At 43.2% G+C, this 18,442-nt stretch overlaps 2 protein-coding genes across 2 annotated transcripts; one reads left to right on the forward strand and one right to left on the reverse strand.

Moving 5' to 3' along the window:
• Positions 1 to 3,027: 3,027 nt before the first annotated feature.
• Positions 3,028 to 4,047, forward strand: LOC147526490 (maestro heat-like repeat family member 5). Its single transcript, XM_086629923.1, has one exon. It carries the CDS (start codon positions 3,028 to 3,030, stop codon positions 4,045 to 4,047), a length of 1,020 nt encoding a protein of 339 aa, XP_086486049.1.
• An 8,264-nt stretch (positions 4,048 to 12,311) lies between these two features.
• Positions 12,312 to 17,575, reverse strand: MLANA (melan-A). Its single transcript, XM_009985553.2, has 4 exons — positions 17,487 to 17,575; positions 14,906 to 15,002; positions 13,295 to 13,396; positions 12,312 to 12,380 (listed from the first exon to the last, which is right to left on the reverse strand). Exons 1-4 carry the CDS (start codon positions 17,558 to 17,560, stop codon positions 12,312 to 12,314), a joined length of 342 nt encoding a protein of 113 aa, XP_009983855.2. The 5' UTR covers positions 17,561 to 17,575.
• Positions 17,576 to 18,442: the final 867 nt, after the last annotated feature.

The following is an 18,442-nucleotide window of genomic DNA, read 5'->3' on the forward strand; positions in this document are numbered from 1 at the left end:
GAGAATCAGGTACTGGAAAAAAAGGAGCAGTAACTTAAGAGAAGCAGAGTGGAGAAAATGATGGACGTAAAAGCATAAAATTTCTTCTCCAGTTTAAGAAATGGTAGGAGAGGTGCATGAATCCTGCTAAAAAGCAGAAGTTTTGAACAAGGAATTGACTGTGAAATACCATTGTTGTCCTTCCTGTTGGTGAGGCCAAAACCCAAGAGATGTTGAGCATGTTGTCTGCATGTCCTGGGGGTTAAAATGTAAAGATGGACTTCTTAAATCTGTGTTGACAACCAAAAACGTTCAGGAAGAGATTTCTGGAGATACAGGAATAGGAGCAATTTATGACAAAGTAGGCATCTGATACCTTTTAATCCTTGCAAGGATGCCTCTACAGGAGATGAATGTTCAGGGAATATTCACACTTACCATGTGATTTTGTTGGTTTACTGCAAATTCTGAGGCGGTTCCAAGATTTTTCTGAATATAGTTACCAGATGACAAGCCTAAAGTTCCTCCTGCAAACAGCTGCAGACAGCAAATGTAGCACTGAACGGTGTCTAAAAGCAGCAGCTGTTTTGCTCCTGAGTTTCAGTAAAGAGTTACTTGGGGTGTAAGTGATGGTGTGCAGAAACAGAAGTCAGTTAGTTCTGCCAAGGTAAATGGGAAAGGGCAAACTGACAGACATTGAAAGATTAGACATTTTTTTTTAGAAAATACTTTTCAACAAAAATGAGCCAGTTCTTTTCCCTAATAGCTACAGGAATACAAGAATTATAAGGTAAATTCAAACAGAATTGGGAAAAAAGGATGCTTTTCTGTGTAAGCAGAGAACATATTGAGCATGCAGCAGAGCAGTCTGTTTCTCCCATCCAGAAATGGAAGCTAGCAGAGTTAAAAAGACCTTACAAAATTAGTATCGAAAGACTGAAGTATTTTGTATTAGGCCATCTCTCTTTGTCTCGTACTGGATTGTACTGGACTCGTGGTGTACCTCTCAGGAAAGGAGCAAATAAAGCACGTGCTCCAAACGAGTAATTGGGGCTATACTAAAATGCTTTAGAAATGTGAAGAAGACCCACCTGCTGCTCAAGCGTTGTTCAGGTTTTGGCCCACGGGAGTCCAGCAAGAGTGTAGGTTACCACTGTCACATGGCAAGAATTTTCTGGGGAACTAGAGAAGGCAATAACTGTGGCTTGTATCTTAAGTGTCAATAGTGCTGTCACAGTGGATTCTACATTCTGCCTTTTTTGTCCTTGGTAAAACAGGGCCCAGTAATCTCCAGTTCTCTTTTGATGAGTGAATTTGAGAGATGGTTCAGGGTGGATGAGAATGAGATGGATGAGGATCTGTCCTTCATGTTCCCATGAGCACAAGGCATCTAGGAACACTGCTACCTGCAGAAATGTGGTCTTTTTCATTGACCCATGTCGTGTGTGCATTGAGCAGAACCTATGTGGACAGAAAGTCTCGAAAAGCTTGATTTTTGCAGCAAGGGAAGTAGTAGTTCTCTCTGTTCATCAGAAACCAAGCTGCCTTTGAGCCAAGGATTTTCTGGGAAAAGGGGGTAAAGTGAAAATGGGAGGATTGTGTAAGAATGTGGAATACAGAGGGTCAATTCCAAAAAGTGCATGAGGGCTGGTTTTTTAGCTGTCTGCGTATGTGAGATGTGTAGATAGTAGCTGTAGATAGCTTTTTTTGACGGTATACTGCTGCTAGTTTACCTTTTTTACTGTCTATAAAGTTCAATGCATATGTGTGGCCAGAAGACAACACTGGAAACCTTCAAGCACTTTTCGGATCGAATGGGCAACAAAATATTTTTTATGAAATGGTGTGAACACACAGCAGTCTTTCAGTTTTGTTTTACAGTTTGCTATGCAGTCAACAGAAAAGTACGAATGAGTAAATGCTAGTTTTCCAAAGCACGGAGGAACTCATTAACTTTCTCTTTTACGTAAGAAGTGAAAATAAATTTGCTTCTACAGGTAAGAAGATGTGCTCTTACATACTTAAATACATGGACATACACCCACAAAGTAATGGATGTTTTACCAGTATTAGACATAAACGTGAATCAAAATAGGCTGGCAATGTTTTATTTAACTGAAGAATTACAAGCAGTATAGAATCATAGAATCATAGAATGGTTTGGGTTGGAAGGAACCTCAAAGATCATCTTGTTCCAACCCCCCTGCCATGGGCAGGGACACCCTCCACTACACCAGGTTGCCGAAAGCCTCATCCAACCTGGCCTGGAACACTTCCAGGGATGGGGCATCTACAGCTTCTCCCAGCACCCTGTTCCAGTGCCTCACCACCCTCTGAGTGAAAAATGTCTTCCGTATGTCCAATCGAAATCTCCCCTCTTTTAGTTTAAATCCATTGCCCCATGTCCTATCACTACACGCCCTTGTAAAAAGTCCCTCTCCAGCTTTCCTGTAGCCCCTTTAGGTACTGGAAAGCTGCAATAAGATCACCCCGGAGCCTTCTCTTCTCCAGGCTGAACAGCCCCAACTCTCTCAGCCTGTCTCCATAGCAGAGGTGCTCCAGCCCTCGGATCAGCTTCGTGGCCTCCTCTGGACCCGCTCCAGCAGCTCCATGTCCTTCTTGTGTTGGGGACTCCAGAGCTGAACACAGTATTCCAGGTGGGGTCTCAGGAGAGCAGAGCATAGGAGCAGGATCCCCTCCCTCACCCTGCTGCCCACGCTGCTCTGGATGCAGCCCAGGGCACGGCTGGCTTCCATAACTGGATGGCATCACAGGGACCCTGGCGCGCGCTGGGGCAGCTGTACCGGGGCACCCAGCAGAGCCCAGCACTCGCTGCTGAGCCAGCAGCGGGAGCGCACCCCGCGTGCCAGTGCTCTGGCGAGCCTGCGCCAAGGGGAGCCCCGTGGGCTTTTCCCCGGCGTCGTGCAGGAGAGTGAGGAGCCTCGGCGTGCCTGAGGGGCTGGGGCTGCAGGAGGGGGCTCGGCGGGTGGCACTGGGGTACTGTGTGACGCTGTGTCACCTGGCCCTGCCCTCGCAGTGTCTCAGAGGATGGTGTTGGGACAGCACAGGAGCGAGGAGCCCCCGGTGCTCATGGAGCAGCTGGAGGATGGCGACAGTGACGCCAGCGACATGGTCCTGCCCGCGCTCGCCAACAGGCTGCAGCTCCTGGAGGGGAAGGAGCCCAGCCGCAGCGCCCTGGCGCTGGCTGACGAGCTGCGGCGGCTCTTCGACGGCGAGTCGGGCACCGTGCGGCAGCTCTCCATCCGTCTCTTCCGAGGCACGATGGCGCTCGTGGCGGGTGCCGAAAGGAAGAGGATGAAGGAGGTGGTGTGGGACAGCCTGCTGCCGCTGCTCCTTCACCGGCACGATGAGGACAAGAGCGTGGCCAAGGCCTCCCAGGAAGCCCTCTGCAGCGCCGGCCGGTTCCTGAAGTGGAGGCAGCTGGTGCGGCTGGTCGAGACGGCGCAGGCATGTCGGATCGGCGAGTGCCTGCTGGCCAGGAAGAAGAGCAGGGCCAAGGACCACCTGCAGCAGGGCCAGCGCTACCTGCAGAACCCGCAGGAGCCCCTGCGGCAGGAGGCCGTCAGGTTCCTGGGGCTCCTGGGACGGGAGATGGCGGGCGGCGAGAGGCAGCACATCCGAGAGGCCCTTGAAGGCGCCAGCGAAGATCCCAGCGTGGCGGTCACCTCCCTGGCAACGCAGACGCTCCACATCCTGGAAGCAGGAGGAGGAGGAAGAGGAGGAGAGCCCAGGTCGAGGCTCACGCTGCAACGGCTGCGCGCGCAGCTGCGGAAGGCACGGTGGGGGCGGCCCCCGGCCCCCAGCCAGGCCTCTGCTCCGGCGGAGGCGAAGCAGCAGCCGCAGCCCCCGGCACTGCCCGCGCCGAGGTGCCGGGCGCCGAGGCGAAGCCGCGGGCGGCCTCTCGGGCTGTCGAGCAGGAGGTGCCCAGCGACTCCGAGCCGGAGAGGGCAGGGCTGTGCGGGAGCGGGTGCCGGTGCCCGTGGGGGTGGCGGTGCTCACGCCGTCCCCGCGCCCCGTCGGTGGAGCGCCGGCGGCAGGAGGCTGTGACGGAGCAGCTCCGCCAGCACAAGGAGCAGCGGCAGCGGCAGAGCAGGAGGTGACCCGGCCGGCAGATCTCACCGGCCACCGGCTGAAGGAGGACGTGGTGCCGCCTCCGCATCCGGCCAGCGTCTGAGTGCTTCGGGGCCACCAGCTGCCTGACACCTGCCTGCTCATCACGCGTGGTGGCTGGAAGAATGGTCTGTACAAGCTGCTTGGCAATTGCAGTAAAAGTCTCTGGTGTCACGAAAATCCCAACTCCACAAAGTGAAATAATAATGCCCCTTGCATTGCTGTGGGCCGTAGTGATGGACCACTATCCAGCAAGCAACGCAGCAGGCCGAGGTTTGTTTGCAGAATCATCCCAAGACAGCAACTAAAGCCCAGCCCGGCCAAACAGGGAAAGGGAATTACCCAGGACAACAGTGGCAAATTGATTTCTCAGCACTCCCAAGAAAAGGGGGGGTTCGATACCTGTTGGTCGTGACGGATGCTTTTTCAGGGTGGCCAGAAGCGTTCCCGTGCCGAACTAATAAAGCCGGGGAAGCGACCACAGTGCTACTGCAAGGAATCACACCGAGACGGGCGTTCCCGCGGAAATCATCAGACCAGGGGCCACACTTTACCGCAAAGATTGTTCAACAAGTCAGGAAACAAAAGTTTACTGGCAACTTTACTGCAACAGATTGGCAACTTCATACCCCGGATAATCCACAATCGAGTGGTCGAGCAGAACAGATGAATCACCTGGTCAAGCTTCATATTGTAAAACGAAAAGCTCACCTCTTGGCTGCCTGATATTGCATGGCTAAAGCAACTCATTCTTGCATTTATTGCAATGAGCGTGCCAGGGCTGCCAGTTTGCTGTATGTTACAATGCTTCACGTGGATGTGTAGGCAGACCAGTAGAAGGCAAAACATTGCAAGTGGCCGGTGTTTTGCCAAAACCCTTAAAGGGAAGAGCGTTACATAGCAAAAGCATTTGCAAAGGAGAAAAGAAAAGGGGGGACTTGATATGGAAATAACAGTCAGGCGTTGCAACACAGCAAATAGCTTAGCAGAATATACTGCTAAATAGGTGATTTCTTGATTCCAAGTTGTAGTAAGTGGTCCTTGGCTACATAAACCTCTCCTCGACTTTTCTGACATGTTGGGACTCGTTGTACTTGGATAGAAACCAGCAAGGATTCTGGCAAAGTGCTGCAATCCAACGGTCATACTGTCCTGACTTTTCCTTTCCAAAACATGACCTCCTTAGGACCTTTTCTGGGAGACAGTGTAGTTCTCCGTATCAGCATGAGCTCTACTGGTTGAGTTGTATCACTCAAATTCAACTTTTCTCTTCTGGCAGTTGAAAAGCCAAACTAAGCCAAGAGCTGAACGAGGAGCAGGTACGAGAGCTTCTCCTGTTGCCACAGGAGTGTGGTGATGGTGTTCTTACTGTCGTGTCACTGAGCAGCCTTTCTGCACTCAGAGGTTGTGGCATTACAGATTTAATGTCGGGAGACAAGACGGCTTTTCTGCATCTAAATCTCCTCCTTCTAGGAATCAATATGAACAGGAAAGAAAACAATTTCAGATATTCGGCAGATTGGAGTTTCCGGGTGTTTTCTGATTATTAAATGTCATTTTGTGCGCTTTTCTGATGTAAGAACTGAATTTTTGAAGGCATGTGGATATATAATTCCAACAGTGAGTCACATCTCAGTTTCACGTCTTCTGCAACAGTTGTAGTTTTCAGGAATGCTTATCCTGAACAGGAATTTAGATGAATATGCTGAACCGTGTTAGTTGGAATGCAAAATACACTCACTTTGTATTCCCTACAGTAAAAAAAGGTCACGCAAATAAGTAATTTTCTTTAATTACGTCTCCCTCTCCAGAGAGACTTACGGTTCTAGACAGTGATTTAAATTACAATTAAAATATCATATGTATAACAACAGGTACAGAAAAATTTATACACACTAAAAAACCCGATTCGTAAAAGAAACATGCATATAACTCAAAGGTGGCCTTAAACATTAAGCTGCAAGTTGGCACAACTAACAGGAATTGCAGATTTTTAAAAGGGAAAGTAGTACTCTGGGCAGCAGCATATTCAACTCAGTTGTCTTTTTCCATGGATGCACAGAAGATGATTGGTTAAAAGAGAACCCCATTTATCTCTAAGTATAATGTTAAGATTAGATAAAAGTATTGTACTATTTTGAAGTGAAAGCTGTTAGGATAATCTAAGGTTATCGTCCAGCCTCTGAAGAGACAGAAACATGATCTAAAATGACAAATAAGACTCAAATAAGTATCAGCAATTCTTAATCAAGCTGATGTCAACAATGAAGTTCCATACAAGCAAAAACACATTAATAAATTTAAGTTGTATATCAAACATAATTTTTTCTCCAAAGAGAACTAATCACATTGCTTTGCAACGAGTAGTACCGTTAAAATAGGCAACAGAGAACCATAGAAAAAAGAAACTTCAGTGTTTATTTTACTCTTCTGCCTGAAGGCACAATCAAGTCTTCTTCAATTATTTACTGCTGACAAATGTTTAACGTTTTTTAAAATCCTGAAGGAGTACATTCTACAAAATCTCTATATATCCTACTCTAGTAGTTCACTATTTTTAGAAATAAAAATTTGCAAAATTTCCTGGTATTAACATAAACTTCTGCTGATGCAGTTTAAAGCTGCTACAAGTCATCTTGGACTTGTGCAAAGCTTTTGACACTGTCCCGCACGACATTCTTCTCTCTAAACTAGAGAGGCATGGGTTTGATGGATGGACCAGTCGGTGGATAAGGAATTGGCTCAATGGCCGTACTCAGAGAGTAGTGGTCAACGGCTCCATGTCCAAGTGGAGACCGGTCACGAGTGGCGTCCCTCAGGGGTCCGTGTTGGGCCCGGCCCTCTTCAACATCTTTGTCGGTGACGTGGACAGTGGCATGGAGTGCACCCTCAGCAAGTTTGCCGATGACACCAAGCTGTGTGGTGCCGTCGACACGCTGGAAGGGAGGGATGCCATCCAGAGGGACCTCGACAGGCTGGAGAGGTGGGCCCGTACCAACCTCATGAAGTTTAACCAGGCCAAATGCAAGGTCCTACATCTGGGTCATGGCAATCCCAGGCACAAATACAGACTGGGCGGAGAATGGATCGTGAGCAGCCCTGAGGAGAAGGACTTGGGAGTACTGGTGGACGAGAAGCTCAATATGAGCCGGCAATGTGCTCTTGCGGCCCAGAAGGCCAACCGCGTCCTGGGCTGCATCAAGAGGAGCGTGGCCAGCAGGTCAAGGGAGGTGATTCTCCCCCTCTACTCTGCCCTCGTGAGACCTCACTTGGAGTATTGCGTCCAGTTCTGGAGTCCCCAACATAAGAAGGACATGGACCAGTTGGAGAGGGTCCAGAGGAGGGCCACGAAGATGATAAGAGGGCTGGAGCACCTTTCCTATGAGGACAGGCTGAAAGAGTTGGGGCTGTTCAGCCTGGAGAAGAGGAGTCTCCGGGGTGACCTTATAGCAGTCTTCCAGTACCTCAAGGGGGCCTACAAGAAAGATGGGGAGAGGCTGTTCAGGAGGGCCTGTTGTGATAGGACAAGGGGTAATGGTTTTAAAATAGAGGGAGGTAGGTTCAGGTTGGATATTAGGAAAAAATTTTTTACCATGAGAGTTGTAGAACACTGGAACAGGTTGCCCAGAGAGGTGGTGGATGCTCCATCCCTGGAGACGTTCAAGGCCCAGTTGGATGAGGCCCTGAGCAACCTGATCTAGTTGGAGATATCCCTGTTCCTTGCAGGGGGGTTGGACCTTTGAAGGTCCCTTCCAGCCCTAACGATTCTATGATTCTATGATTCTATGATCTTGCCGCTAAAATGAGAGAATGGCTATTGATTGGGTTCCTTTTGCCATACACATATGATTTGACACGAGAGAATGATACTTATCTCCTTTCTGTCTTCCCCTGGCTATACTAAGAGCGTTAATTCTTTCAGTCCTCCCTTATGGAATGACTGAGGTCTACCAGGAATGATTAAAAGATTTTGGGTTTGGGTTTTTTTGCAATTTCAACTGGACGTCTTGTTTTCTGCCATCTCATTCAGGCTCATGTCTTTTTGAACCACATCTGTTTGCTGTTACAGTTCTTCAGCTGGGCTCTCATCACAGCTGAAGAGAGCAGAAGTATGGTTTTCAGGCTTTACTTCCATCACAAGGCTTAAACGTGCTGGTGTGACCTTTCAGGTTCCGTAGAACTGATGACTTAGGACCAGTTTGCCACCAGAGTGGTCACAACTGCAGCTCGCAGTGGGAGCTACAGCCATTTCCATGTGCATAACCGACAAGTCCTCTCCAGTACTGCACCTATCTCTGGTGTATCCCATACGACTGATTTTACACCATTTCTTCAACATGGTGATATTATTACCGTTCTACAAAAGAGTAGGATCCAATCCACAACAGTAATTGGATCCAATCTGAAACAGTAGTTCTCACCCAAATTAGTCAGCCTCAGCCTACAAAATGCCCAGGGCCCTTGGTACTTAGAGAAAACGCATCGGGAATGCTTCTCATTAATCCTTTAGCTTCACTGAAATATTGAAATAACTGAAGAAAACAGTATTTTTTATAATAGCTGAAACACACTTGACTGTGTGAAAAAGCATTTGATATGTTCTGTAAGTGTAACATCTCGGTGGCTTCACATAAAGTACCCTGCCCCATTTCCTGTACAGTCTTAAACAACTTAAAGCAACTTTGACCAGCCCAGATTTCCACGTATGTTCCATGAGGACATGAAACGTGTGGTTAGTACTAACACAGTTCTTGAGGCCAAGGTAATCTGTCTGCAGCCCCAGCTGCAGCAGCTGTTAAACCAACAGAGATTACGGAGGGGAACGTCACCGGATTGTCCTGGCAACCAGCTGCAGATGCCAGTCCTGTCTCACTGGACTGGTGAGACTCTTCAGAAACCAAGTGCTTCCTGTGGAAAGTCCTTGATGCTTTGTTTTATACGTGGTATCTACCCCGATGGCTCCTGGCCCAGTGGCTGTTTTGCCACTCAGTTCAGTGTGTCAGGAAGACTGCACTCATCAGGACCTGCTGCGTTTTGCCTTCGTGCAGTGGCTAGGATGGCTGACTAATATTCTGGAATCTTTTAAGGCTACATTGAGGCTTGTAACCTCATTAGGAAGCAGATCATCCTGCAGGATCATACCAGGAATCCAAGCACAGACAATGCAACTGCTAGTGCCATTGTAATTTACTGATCTGACCAAAACACACTATATTAATGAAAGGCCTGGCTTTCAAGTTGTTCATTTTATCTAAATAAGGGTTGTGTGTTGTCGCTCACCAGCCTGGGCTGCGGCACCAAGGACGCTGTTGCATCTTCCGCAGCCAGGAGGAAATGGCCTGCCTCTTGAGTTGATTACTTAATTAGTTCATTATCTCAACTCAATCCAGCTGGGTAATAATGACTGGTTGCCATAGTGTGTGTAGCTGCAGAGGTGTTGCTAGGATCATCTTGGACAGACGAGTTTTAATAACAGTGTGCCTGCTTTTCTGATGGAAGCAGTTTAATGCAGACCAGTAGCAAGCAGAGCTTCAATCTCCAGCTGTGACCAGCTGCCTCTCTGCATCAGCATCCTGGGGAGAACTCAAATATCCCATGGGTTTCTTGATTTGCTCATTTGGTGGGAGAAAATAGAGTGCAAAGATCACGTTTTTTGAGAATTTTAGTTGTGATACAAGGCATCTAATTGCAGCATAATTATTACTCTGGGGTCATATGAGTGTCTAATGGAAAAGCCTTTCCTGGAAATTTGAAAACTCTACGCCACATTCACCATATGTGGTAGCTGAGAAGGTTCTATGCTTTTCTTCTTAAGGGGACAGACATCCTAGAAGGTATTAGCTTGTCTTTGGTCATGTGCAGTGTGATTGAGTGTGATACAGAAAGGACATCTCATAGCCAGCTCTTGCAGCATGCAGCTTTGGCAATTACAGGTCTCTCGCTTTCAAGTTCGATCCGTCCTGTACTGGTGTTTTGTCATGGATTGGCAGCCAGCCTCTGCAGTGTACCCTTGTTGAGTATAGTGCCAGATTTGAAAAATTGAATTTGTGAGGGTGTTTAGCATGAGTGATGAAGCTTCCACCTATATAATATAGTTCTCTATGAACCTCTATTTCTTGCTCTTATTTTCATGCACTAATTAAAATCTGAGAACACTGTCTAACTATGTCTATGAAGAAAAGATACTGCTTTCACAGAGAGGATAGGTTTCCAAGAAGCCTTATCTATCCTTTAAGTATCTATAAATTAGTGTCAAAGTTCAATAATTCCAGCTCTGGCTGCTGAGCAGTTCCAATAATTTGGATTTACGTAGTTCTGGAAATAAAATAATGTTTCTGCTTAGTCAGTATTAACTTCCTCATAAGCTTTTGAAATAGCTAGTAACATATTTAATGCTGATCCTACTGAAAAATGTGTGAGAACAAGTAAAGCTGTTTGAACTCTAAGCACTCTTCGCTTCTTTGTAGTGATTAATCTTTACAGAAATTATTTTTTTCTCAGCCATGAGTGTGTATGTCAGTTCCATTCAACTGTGGCACCACACAGTCTTTTGAAAGGATGTTGCCCCAGGGTAGAGAGTGCAGAGTACAGAGCTGCAGAACATCATGAGCCTCAAGCTCAAGCTTACCAGTTCTGCCAAAAATTTAGTCAGCCATTGTGTTCTACATCTCTGGCACTTACTAGCTATAAGCTGGCATTTTGTATATTTTCCTGTGTATTCTTCCTTCTGCCACTAAACGAGTCCACATAATTTTTTCCTTAAAGGTGTATATTGGAAATGACACATGTAAGACAGCTTTTTAGATTAAATTATCTGTCTAAATTTCGAAATGCAAATGTCAACTAAATTTATAAAAACAGATATATTGATTATAACCTCTCAACAATTACAGGTATTTATTACGTTCCAACAAGTATATACTAATCTATATAAACATTTTTATTACAAAAGAAACATTTCTAAAAAACTACGTCTTATTATTTATCACCATATATGGAGTTTAAGTTAGTCAAGTAAATCTACCTTGTATTTGAAACTCTTTTTTTTTGTTTTAAGGTGTTTGTGTTTGCATATTTAATGACAAAATGGATCTTTACTAATAGCAGTTAATAATTGTTTTACGAAAATAATTTTCTTCTGTAACTACTTTTAATAAGTGTTGTGCAGTTTTAGCTGCCTCCTGCTGTGAGATATCAGACCTTGTGTATAAATTTATTGATCTGCATATAATCCTAAGTAATAATCTGGCAAGTAAACAATAACAAAAGAGGCTAAGTAAACAATAAGTGCCAAATGTGTGTAGCCTAAGTCATGTGTATCACAATTTTTTTTTTATGTTACAGCTAGTGTTCTGGCAACTTCGAAAAATTAACGTCTTGAAGTCTGCTATCTTGTGTGTTCTTCAAGGAACGTGGGCTTCACACAATTTCTCATACTGTTTCACTGTGTTAGATGACACGTAAAGCTCTGTATCTACCAAGTTCTTTTGCTTTCTCCCAAGACTGCCAGAAGGAAACTAAAGGTGATCCTCATTATACCCATTGACTGGTATGAAATAATAAGGACTCTGAGCAGAAATTCCTTGGTTGCCTGGGTAGTGTTTTATGAGGAATTGTTTCATTACAGGTACATAAACAAGTGATATGAGGTAAAAGCCTGTTGTAAAACATAGTCATTTTTTGCAGGTTAATTTTAGAACTGCTGGTAGAGCTGCTGGTAGGGAAAATGGTTAGTCCACGTAACAGGACATGTAGTCAAATGGTTTTGACCATTTCATGACAGATTCTTGTACATTACATTCTAGGAAATAGTTTATTTATTTCTTTTTTAAAGAAAGCTACAGTAAGTGGGGAAGATGAAAACAAAGGTGCCAACACTTCCTACTGTGATTGATACTCAGTGGTATGTACTTACTCCTGGTAGATCTATGAAGCATGCAAGGTGCTCAGACTTGAGTCTAGTGCACTAGTCTGACCACAGGAAATGAAAAGCTTAAACCAAAGCACATTCAGATTTATTGAGGCATTGCAAGAACAAGTTCTGTAAAGTAAGATGGAATAATTTTCAGCAACTGCTAGTGAAAGCATGTAAATTTTTTTTAATGATTTTAGCTTTGAGAAAGTTAAGCATGTACAGGAACTTAAGAGGAAAAATGAAGAAATTGAATCTGTATGTTCATAGACTTCAAGATTTCGTGTTATCATGGTGAGTAAGGTGGTGGTGACTGATCTGCAGCGATTATGTCATAAGCTGGTGGAGCATCAGGTACCTATGGTAAGGAAAATGGGTGTGAAAGATTGCAAAAACAATTGAGGTACAAGAAAATGACATTAAAGCTACAGCGAGGTATTTACCTTCGTATCAGATATGGTACTACAGCTTAAAATAGCTGAGGTTATTCATTATGTCTATTTTTTTTAAGGTTAGGTTTTGCTAATAAGTTTTTAGGTTTTGCATCAGATTAAATTCATTTTGTTTGTATCATTCATCCAAAGAGAGAGTTTGCAGTGTTATAAGGACAGAAGTTATTTTAAAAGGAAGATATTTTTTATATTGAGAAGTCAGACTAATACTGAAATGTTTCTTTAAGAATCTTGAGGCAGATACGTTGTCTTATTTCGAATGTTAAGAATTTGGGCAGCTTATTTAAAACAGGTTGTAAATTAGCCTTTTCTCTATTCTAAAAATATGTAAGCACACCCATAACTTGACATATATATTTATGAATTAAGTTATTTTAACTTTTTTAAAATTTTAATTTTCATCTTTCCATAATGATTAGAGGAGCTAAAACCTTGAAGTTTCATAACAGTCCCTGACAGTCCTTGCCAGGCTATAGTGTACCAGACACAGTCCACTTGTTGTTTGTCAGAATGGCAGAACATCTATTGGGGAGATGTTTGTTTATTAAGTGTATTTCAGCATTCAGGTGTTACGTCGTTCGTTACGTCGTTCTAATAGAAGGCATAATGATCGTACAACTTAAGAATAAAGGTAAGTGAAAGAAGAGAATTTTTTAAAAGAAGAATACTTAATAGTAGGTTTTAAAATGTAGAGACATTGAAGACGCAATCTAGAGAGCGTACCTCAAGAAAGAAATCATCAACAAGTGGCTTTTTACCAAGATTGTCTCACCATGTCTTACTATGTTGTAAGTAAATGAAGCCTTAAGTTGCAACTTACCACAGAGTTGAAGTTTCTGTACTCCTGGAGAGCCATTTTGCAGTCCAGCATTGCTCCCTCATCCACCATGGTTCGTATCGTGCCCACGCTGGAGATTTTGCTCTGTGACGGATCATGAAGAAGTACGGGGAAGATGAAAGGAAGAAGAGAAAGTGAATTTGGAGCAAATTATGCATCATTTAACGTTTGACAGCACATTTACTGTAGGTATTAGCCTCTGGGATTAGGGCCAGACATAATGTCTCCACGTAAGAGAGGTTCTCTGCCCATCACTTTTTGCTGAGACATTACCTCTCTCTCCTGTGTTATCCAGTTACGTTGCCAGAAAAATGAGGATTACATTCTTTAGGTCCAGGACTGCTGCAGGAAATGACACCTTCTCATGTACCTGGATGCCTCCTCTTTATAGCACCCATTTCTTTCTTGAATCTCCAACCTTTTTCTTTTCCATTTTCCCACCATTTCTTTTGTATACATTCTGTACCAGTTCTCCTCTAGCCAAAAAGCCTAACAAAAGTTTGATTTTCAAAACCAGAAAGCAGCAATCTGCAATGAGGAGGAATTAAAAGAGAGATTGTGCTTTTTGCCATGATGTACAAAACAGTCATGAAATAATTTTGGTTTGCTCTTTGAAGGTGTTTTTTTTTTAGTATTACCTTCATTTTTGTAATACTTCATTATGAAAGTTCATGTTTTATGTATTCTGCCAGTTGTTATATACATTGGATAGATCACTGGAAAGGTAACAGCACAAAGTTATCAGAAACAGCAAGGAAATGGATTTGCTGACTTATCTAAGATGTACATATTTTAATTCCAAATGGTCATATCTTTTTTGAAATACTAAGATAACTGAAAGGTATTTACTATAAAACATAAAATTGGATAGAGCTTTCACATTAAAGGATTAAAAGCGGCCTCCCTTTCATAGGAGAGAGCGAGCAGAACTTCAAACATAAAGCTTTGAGACTGCTAACAACAGATGTTATGAGAGGGATTGTACCTTTTAAAAAATGTTTAAAATATATCAAAACATCTAATAGAATTTCTTAGAAGTAGTGCTTAGAAAGCAAACCTCAAGCCTGCCCTGCTTTTTTGTAAATCTTAAAGCTACAAGTCAACTTTTATACAAATGAATCATGCATCACCCATACATTAACAAAATATTTACTTACTCGTAACAGCTATTTTTCTTCCTTGCTTCTTAGATTTACTCTGATCGTATCTGTCCTTATTTTGGGGCAAGTCTTATGGATGGTGAATATGTTGGTTTTATTTAAATGAAAACAGGCAAAAGACATCTTGGTTTTGTGTAAATATTAAATGTAATGCTTCCTAGAGATCAGTTTTTCCACCGATGTGTTGTGCAAAGTTGGACAACTGGCTTCATCTCCCTACGCTGCTTCTTGCCTCTTTGCCTGACTTGCAAGTCATCCAGGGCAAAGCGTGTTTTATGTTGTGTGGCTTTACTTGTGTGGATATATCAGTGTATAATATTGTCTGAGACAATGATGTCCTATTGCAGATTCAATGTTCTCTCCACTAATGTGCAAGTCACAATCATGCGTTGTCAAAATAACGGCGTGCTAGAAGGAGAGCGGCCGCGCTTACCCGCAGGCGTTTATAGCCACCGCGTCTTTTGTAATACCAGCAGCCAAAGAGAAGTAAAATCGCCAGCACCAAAATGAAGAGTCCAATACCCAGAGCTCTGTTGGGAAAACAAAACAAAATAATGAACACCAGCACTAGATGCATTGTTCTGGGAGCAAGAATGAATAGAGCAAAAGCTTGTATCGGTATCCTTTTATTAGAGCAAGGCGTGGAGCAGAATTTACCTCAGAAAACAAAAAAAAGTATCAATAACTTCAGCCAGCCTCTGTAGATTAAGCAGTTAGATAAACTGCCAAGTTCTTAAGCATTTTAAAAATGAGGAATATGTTGCTTTGAAGGTAATCTACTTGTGACTGCTGCTTCTAAATGAATCCCTGCCGGTAAAGCTGCAGAGACACAGCTCATGTTTATTTGTTAAATTTCTGTAGGCAGCAAGTATTGAGAAATATATCCTAATTGTATCATATTGCAACAACTGCTGGTGACAGAAGGATTTCTTGGATATATAAAACACTACACAACCTCAAAACCCAGGTAAGAAACTTTGAATTATTCATAAAGAGCTCTGTAATTCTTTAGTTCTTGTTCTGTGACATACTGGGCACAGTATTGGTGTCACTAGGTCATTTTAGGGAATGTAGGCTCTGCAAACTGTGCTGTAAGAGATCCTTCCCACTGCTTACTGGGAAGTAGGGAGAAGTAGCACAGCTCCACTGTCTGTCAGAAAGCAAGCTTTGCTAGCCACAAAACCCCTTCCTCCTGTGCTAACATCCTTCCTGTTAGGACATACAGAGAACACTCCCCATTTTTTTGTTCTTTGGCTGTTCAGGAGCAGCAGTCTGTAAAATGCTCAAAGGGAAAAGAGGGTAGGAAAAAAAAATGACCACGTGAGTCAGGATAAACCCATTCTGACATACTTCAATATATCTTATATCCAGTTGCCCTGCGCAATTACCACCAGGCTTTTCCATTGGGACTGAGGAGTGGGGTATGTGACTTATCCGAGACCTTTTATTTCTATTTTCTGTCATTTTCACTGACTCAGAGCATTGTGAAGGAGTGTTTCCTTGTGACCTAAGAAGCCTGAAAGAAGATGCCAACAGATTCCTGTGGCAGAACAGGCTGTCTTTTTGTCCGAACTGCTGATGTGCTGTTCAAAGAATGAAGCACCTTGGAGCCAAAGGGATTTTCTTTTTCACAAGCACCTGAATCTTGCAAACTCCTCTTGTCCCTTCAAGATTTTATGTTGCCTGGAGATCTCTTTAACCCAGGAATACAACTCATGGCCTTCACTTGCTTCCAGGTGCAGCTGTGTTGCAGCTGATCCTCAAAGTCTGCAGCACAGTTAAAACTTGGAGAGACTACTTCTCCAAGCAAGGGAATTTTGAGACTACTTTCTGCTTTTTGTGTGCTCTGTAGTTTTAACTGTCCAGTAGCCTGTATCCCTCACAGAATATATGTCATTTCTGGAGTTGGTGATTTTAACTGCATGTTTGCCATCTAACTCCTTCCCTACCTATCCAGAGGCTAGTATGAAAAGCGTGTATGCAATTTCTTGCAATTCCAGTTAAAAGTTGCATGTGCTATGAGGAATCTGTGCTTGTATCTTGAATGCTCCTTCTGGTACTGGAAGGAGGGAGGTCGCTTTTCCCTCACATATCTAGAAAAACTGCTTACTGTTGCAGCCACTGGAATTCACGGGAGTCAGAGGTGAGTGTGCTTAGTTTCAGTGCTGAGACATGACTAGCCAGCTTTCTCTTTTGGAGAACTGAACTGCTTTGGAACGACTATCAGAGGGCCTTCCCCTTTTTTTATTCTCTCTGCCCAGAGAGATGAACATGGAGAAACAGGTATCTTGCAGTGTGTATGTGTGTGCAGGACGAGTCACCAAGTTTGGGGGCCAGTAAACTAGCGCCAGAAGTACGTTCCACCACAGACACCCCAAGCACATTGGCAGTATTTGTCTGAAGTCCTAACACATCACCAGTGAGACAGTGTCTCTAGTAATCCGAGACCCAACGTGTTTTATTGTAAGCCAACACCAAAAAAGTATTAGCTTGAATTAGTTCTGCTTTGAGTGGAGTCTCGCCCAGAAACTATTTACTGAGAGTCATGTTCGTATGGCATTGATGTCTCTGTCTGCTTTTTGATAGTATTTTACCATTTCTTTGGGGTTTTCACTTACATTATTCTTTAGGGTGAGGCAATGTCCCTTTGGGGTTCTGAAGAGAGGTATGTGGATCTGGAGATAAAACTTTGTGTAAAGATCACCTTGCGACAGCCTCAAAAGAAAATTCTAAATAAGCTTCAATAAGCCTGGTAATTTTGTTATAAAGGTTAATGACTTGTGATCATATGATCAAACTCTAGATTCTTGAATTCTGCAATTCTGATTTTTCTTAACCATAAGCTCTTTATGATTCTGCAATGATAAACATTAGAGACAACTACAGGATAGCTAAAATGCACTCCACCTCTATACAATGGTGACTTTTTCTAGTACTGTTTTGTACATTTCTTTCAATGTAAATTTTTTTTTTCACCAGCTTACATGCTAACATAGGTTTTGCTTTATGCTTACTCTTCTGCTGCAAGATAGCTGTGTCCTTTCCCTCCGAAAAAGTTGCTGTCTGGATGATGGTTTCTTCTGGGCATTTTGTGAATTTGGTCCCGCTCAGAGCTACAGGATAGAAATACAGTGCCTCAGTGCAAGAAATAATTTGTTATCTCTAAAGCATAATATTATCAACGTTTTTCTTTCAACGGGAGCATTTTAGGGAGCAGGACAATCTGATACCCTCAGAATCGAGTAGATCCATATGCTTAAGCAACTGTCCCAATATAAGGCAAAACTCAAAACCCTAACGATAATCTACACTCGAATAACTTCACTAACATCAAGGTATTTGCACCTGAGTGCAATAGAGAAGAATTTGACGTGGTCTTTTTAGGTAATAAGTGATGGCAGACTTCCGAAGTAAAACATCTCATGAATATAGATAGAAATGCAATTTACCTGGACAAGAATGACTATTCAGAAGAAGAAAAACTAATATTGTCCTTACAAGTATTTTTTTCTTTTTTTTCTCTTATTCCCTGTAAGCGGTTTTCAACCAGCATAAACTCTGAGAGATCTGTTGATTTTTCAGATGGTGATACTAATTTATGTTTGCGGATAATCGATACTTAGATATGCAGGGAATTTATTTTATAATCTTAATTTCCAGTCTGAAGGGAGTAGTCATCCAGCTAAAAGCAGTCTGAACAGTTAAAAATCTAATCAATCAAATATAGTTGAAGAAGAAATTCACAAGTAGTCATGTTTCTGCCATTTTAAACAGCACAAAAACAGATCCTTCTTGACAACATCCAGATAATCTATCTACCTTACAAAGTTAAGGTGTAATGACTTTACTGAAGAGAATTCTAGCCAAGGAAACAAAATATTTTCAGAGTTCACTTAGAGACAGACATTGAAGCCTCTTCTGAAGCATAATTTTGTAGCAACATGGAAAATTTTGGGTAGAATAAAAAAAA

Source organism: Tauraco erythrolophus, chromosome Z (genome assembly GCF_009769465.1).
Source record: "Tauraco erythrolophus isolate bTauEry1 chromosome Z, bTauEry1.pri, whole genome shotgun sequence".
Classification (NCBI taxonomy): Eukaryota; Metazoa; Chordata; class Aves; order Musophagiformes; family Musophagidae; genus Tauraco; species Tauraco erythrolophus.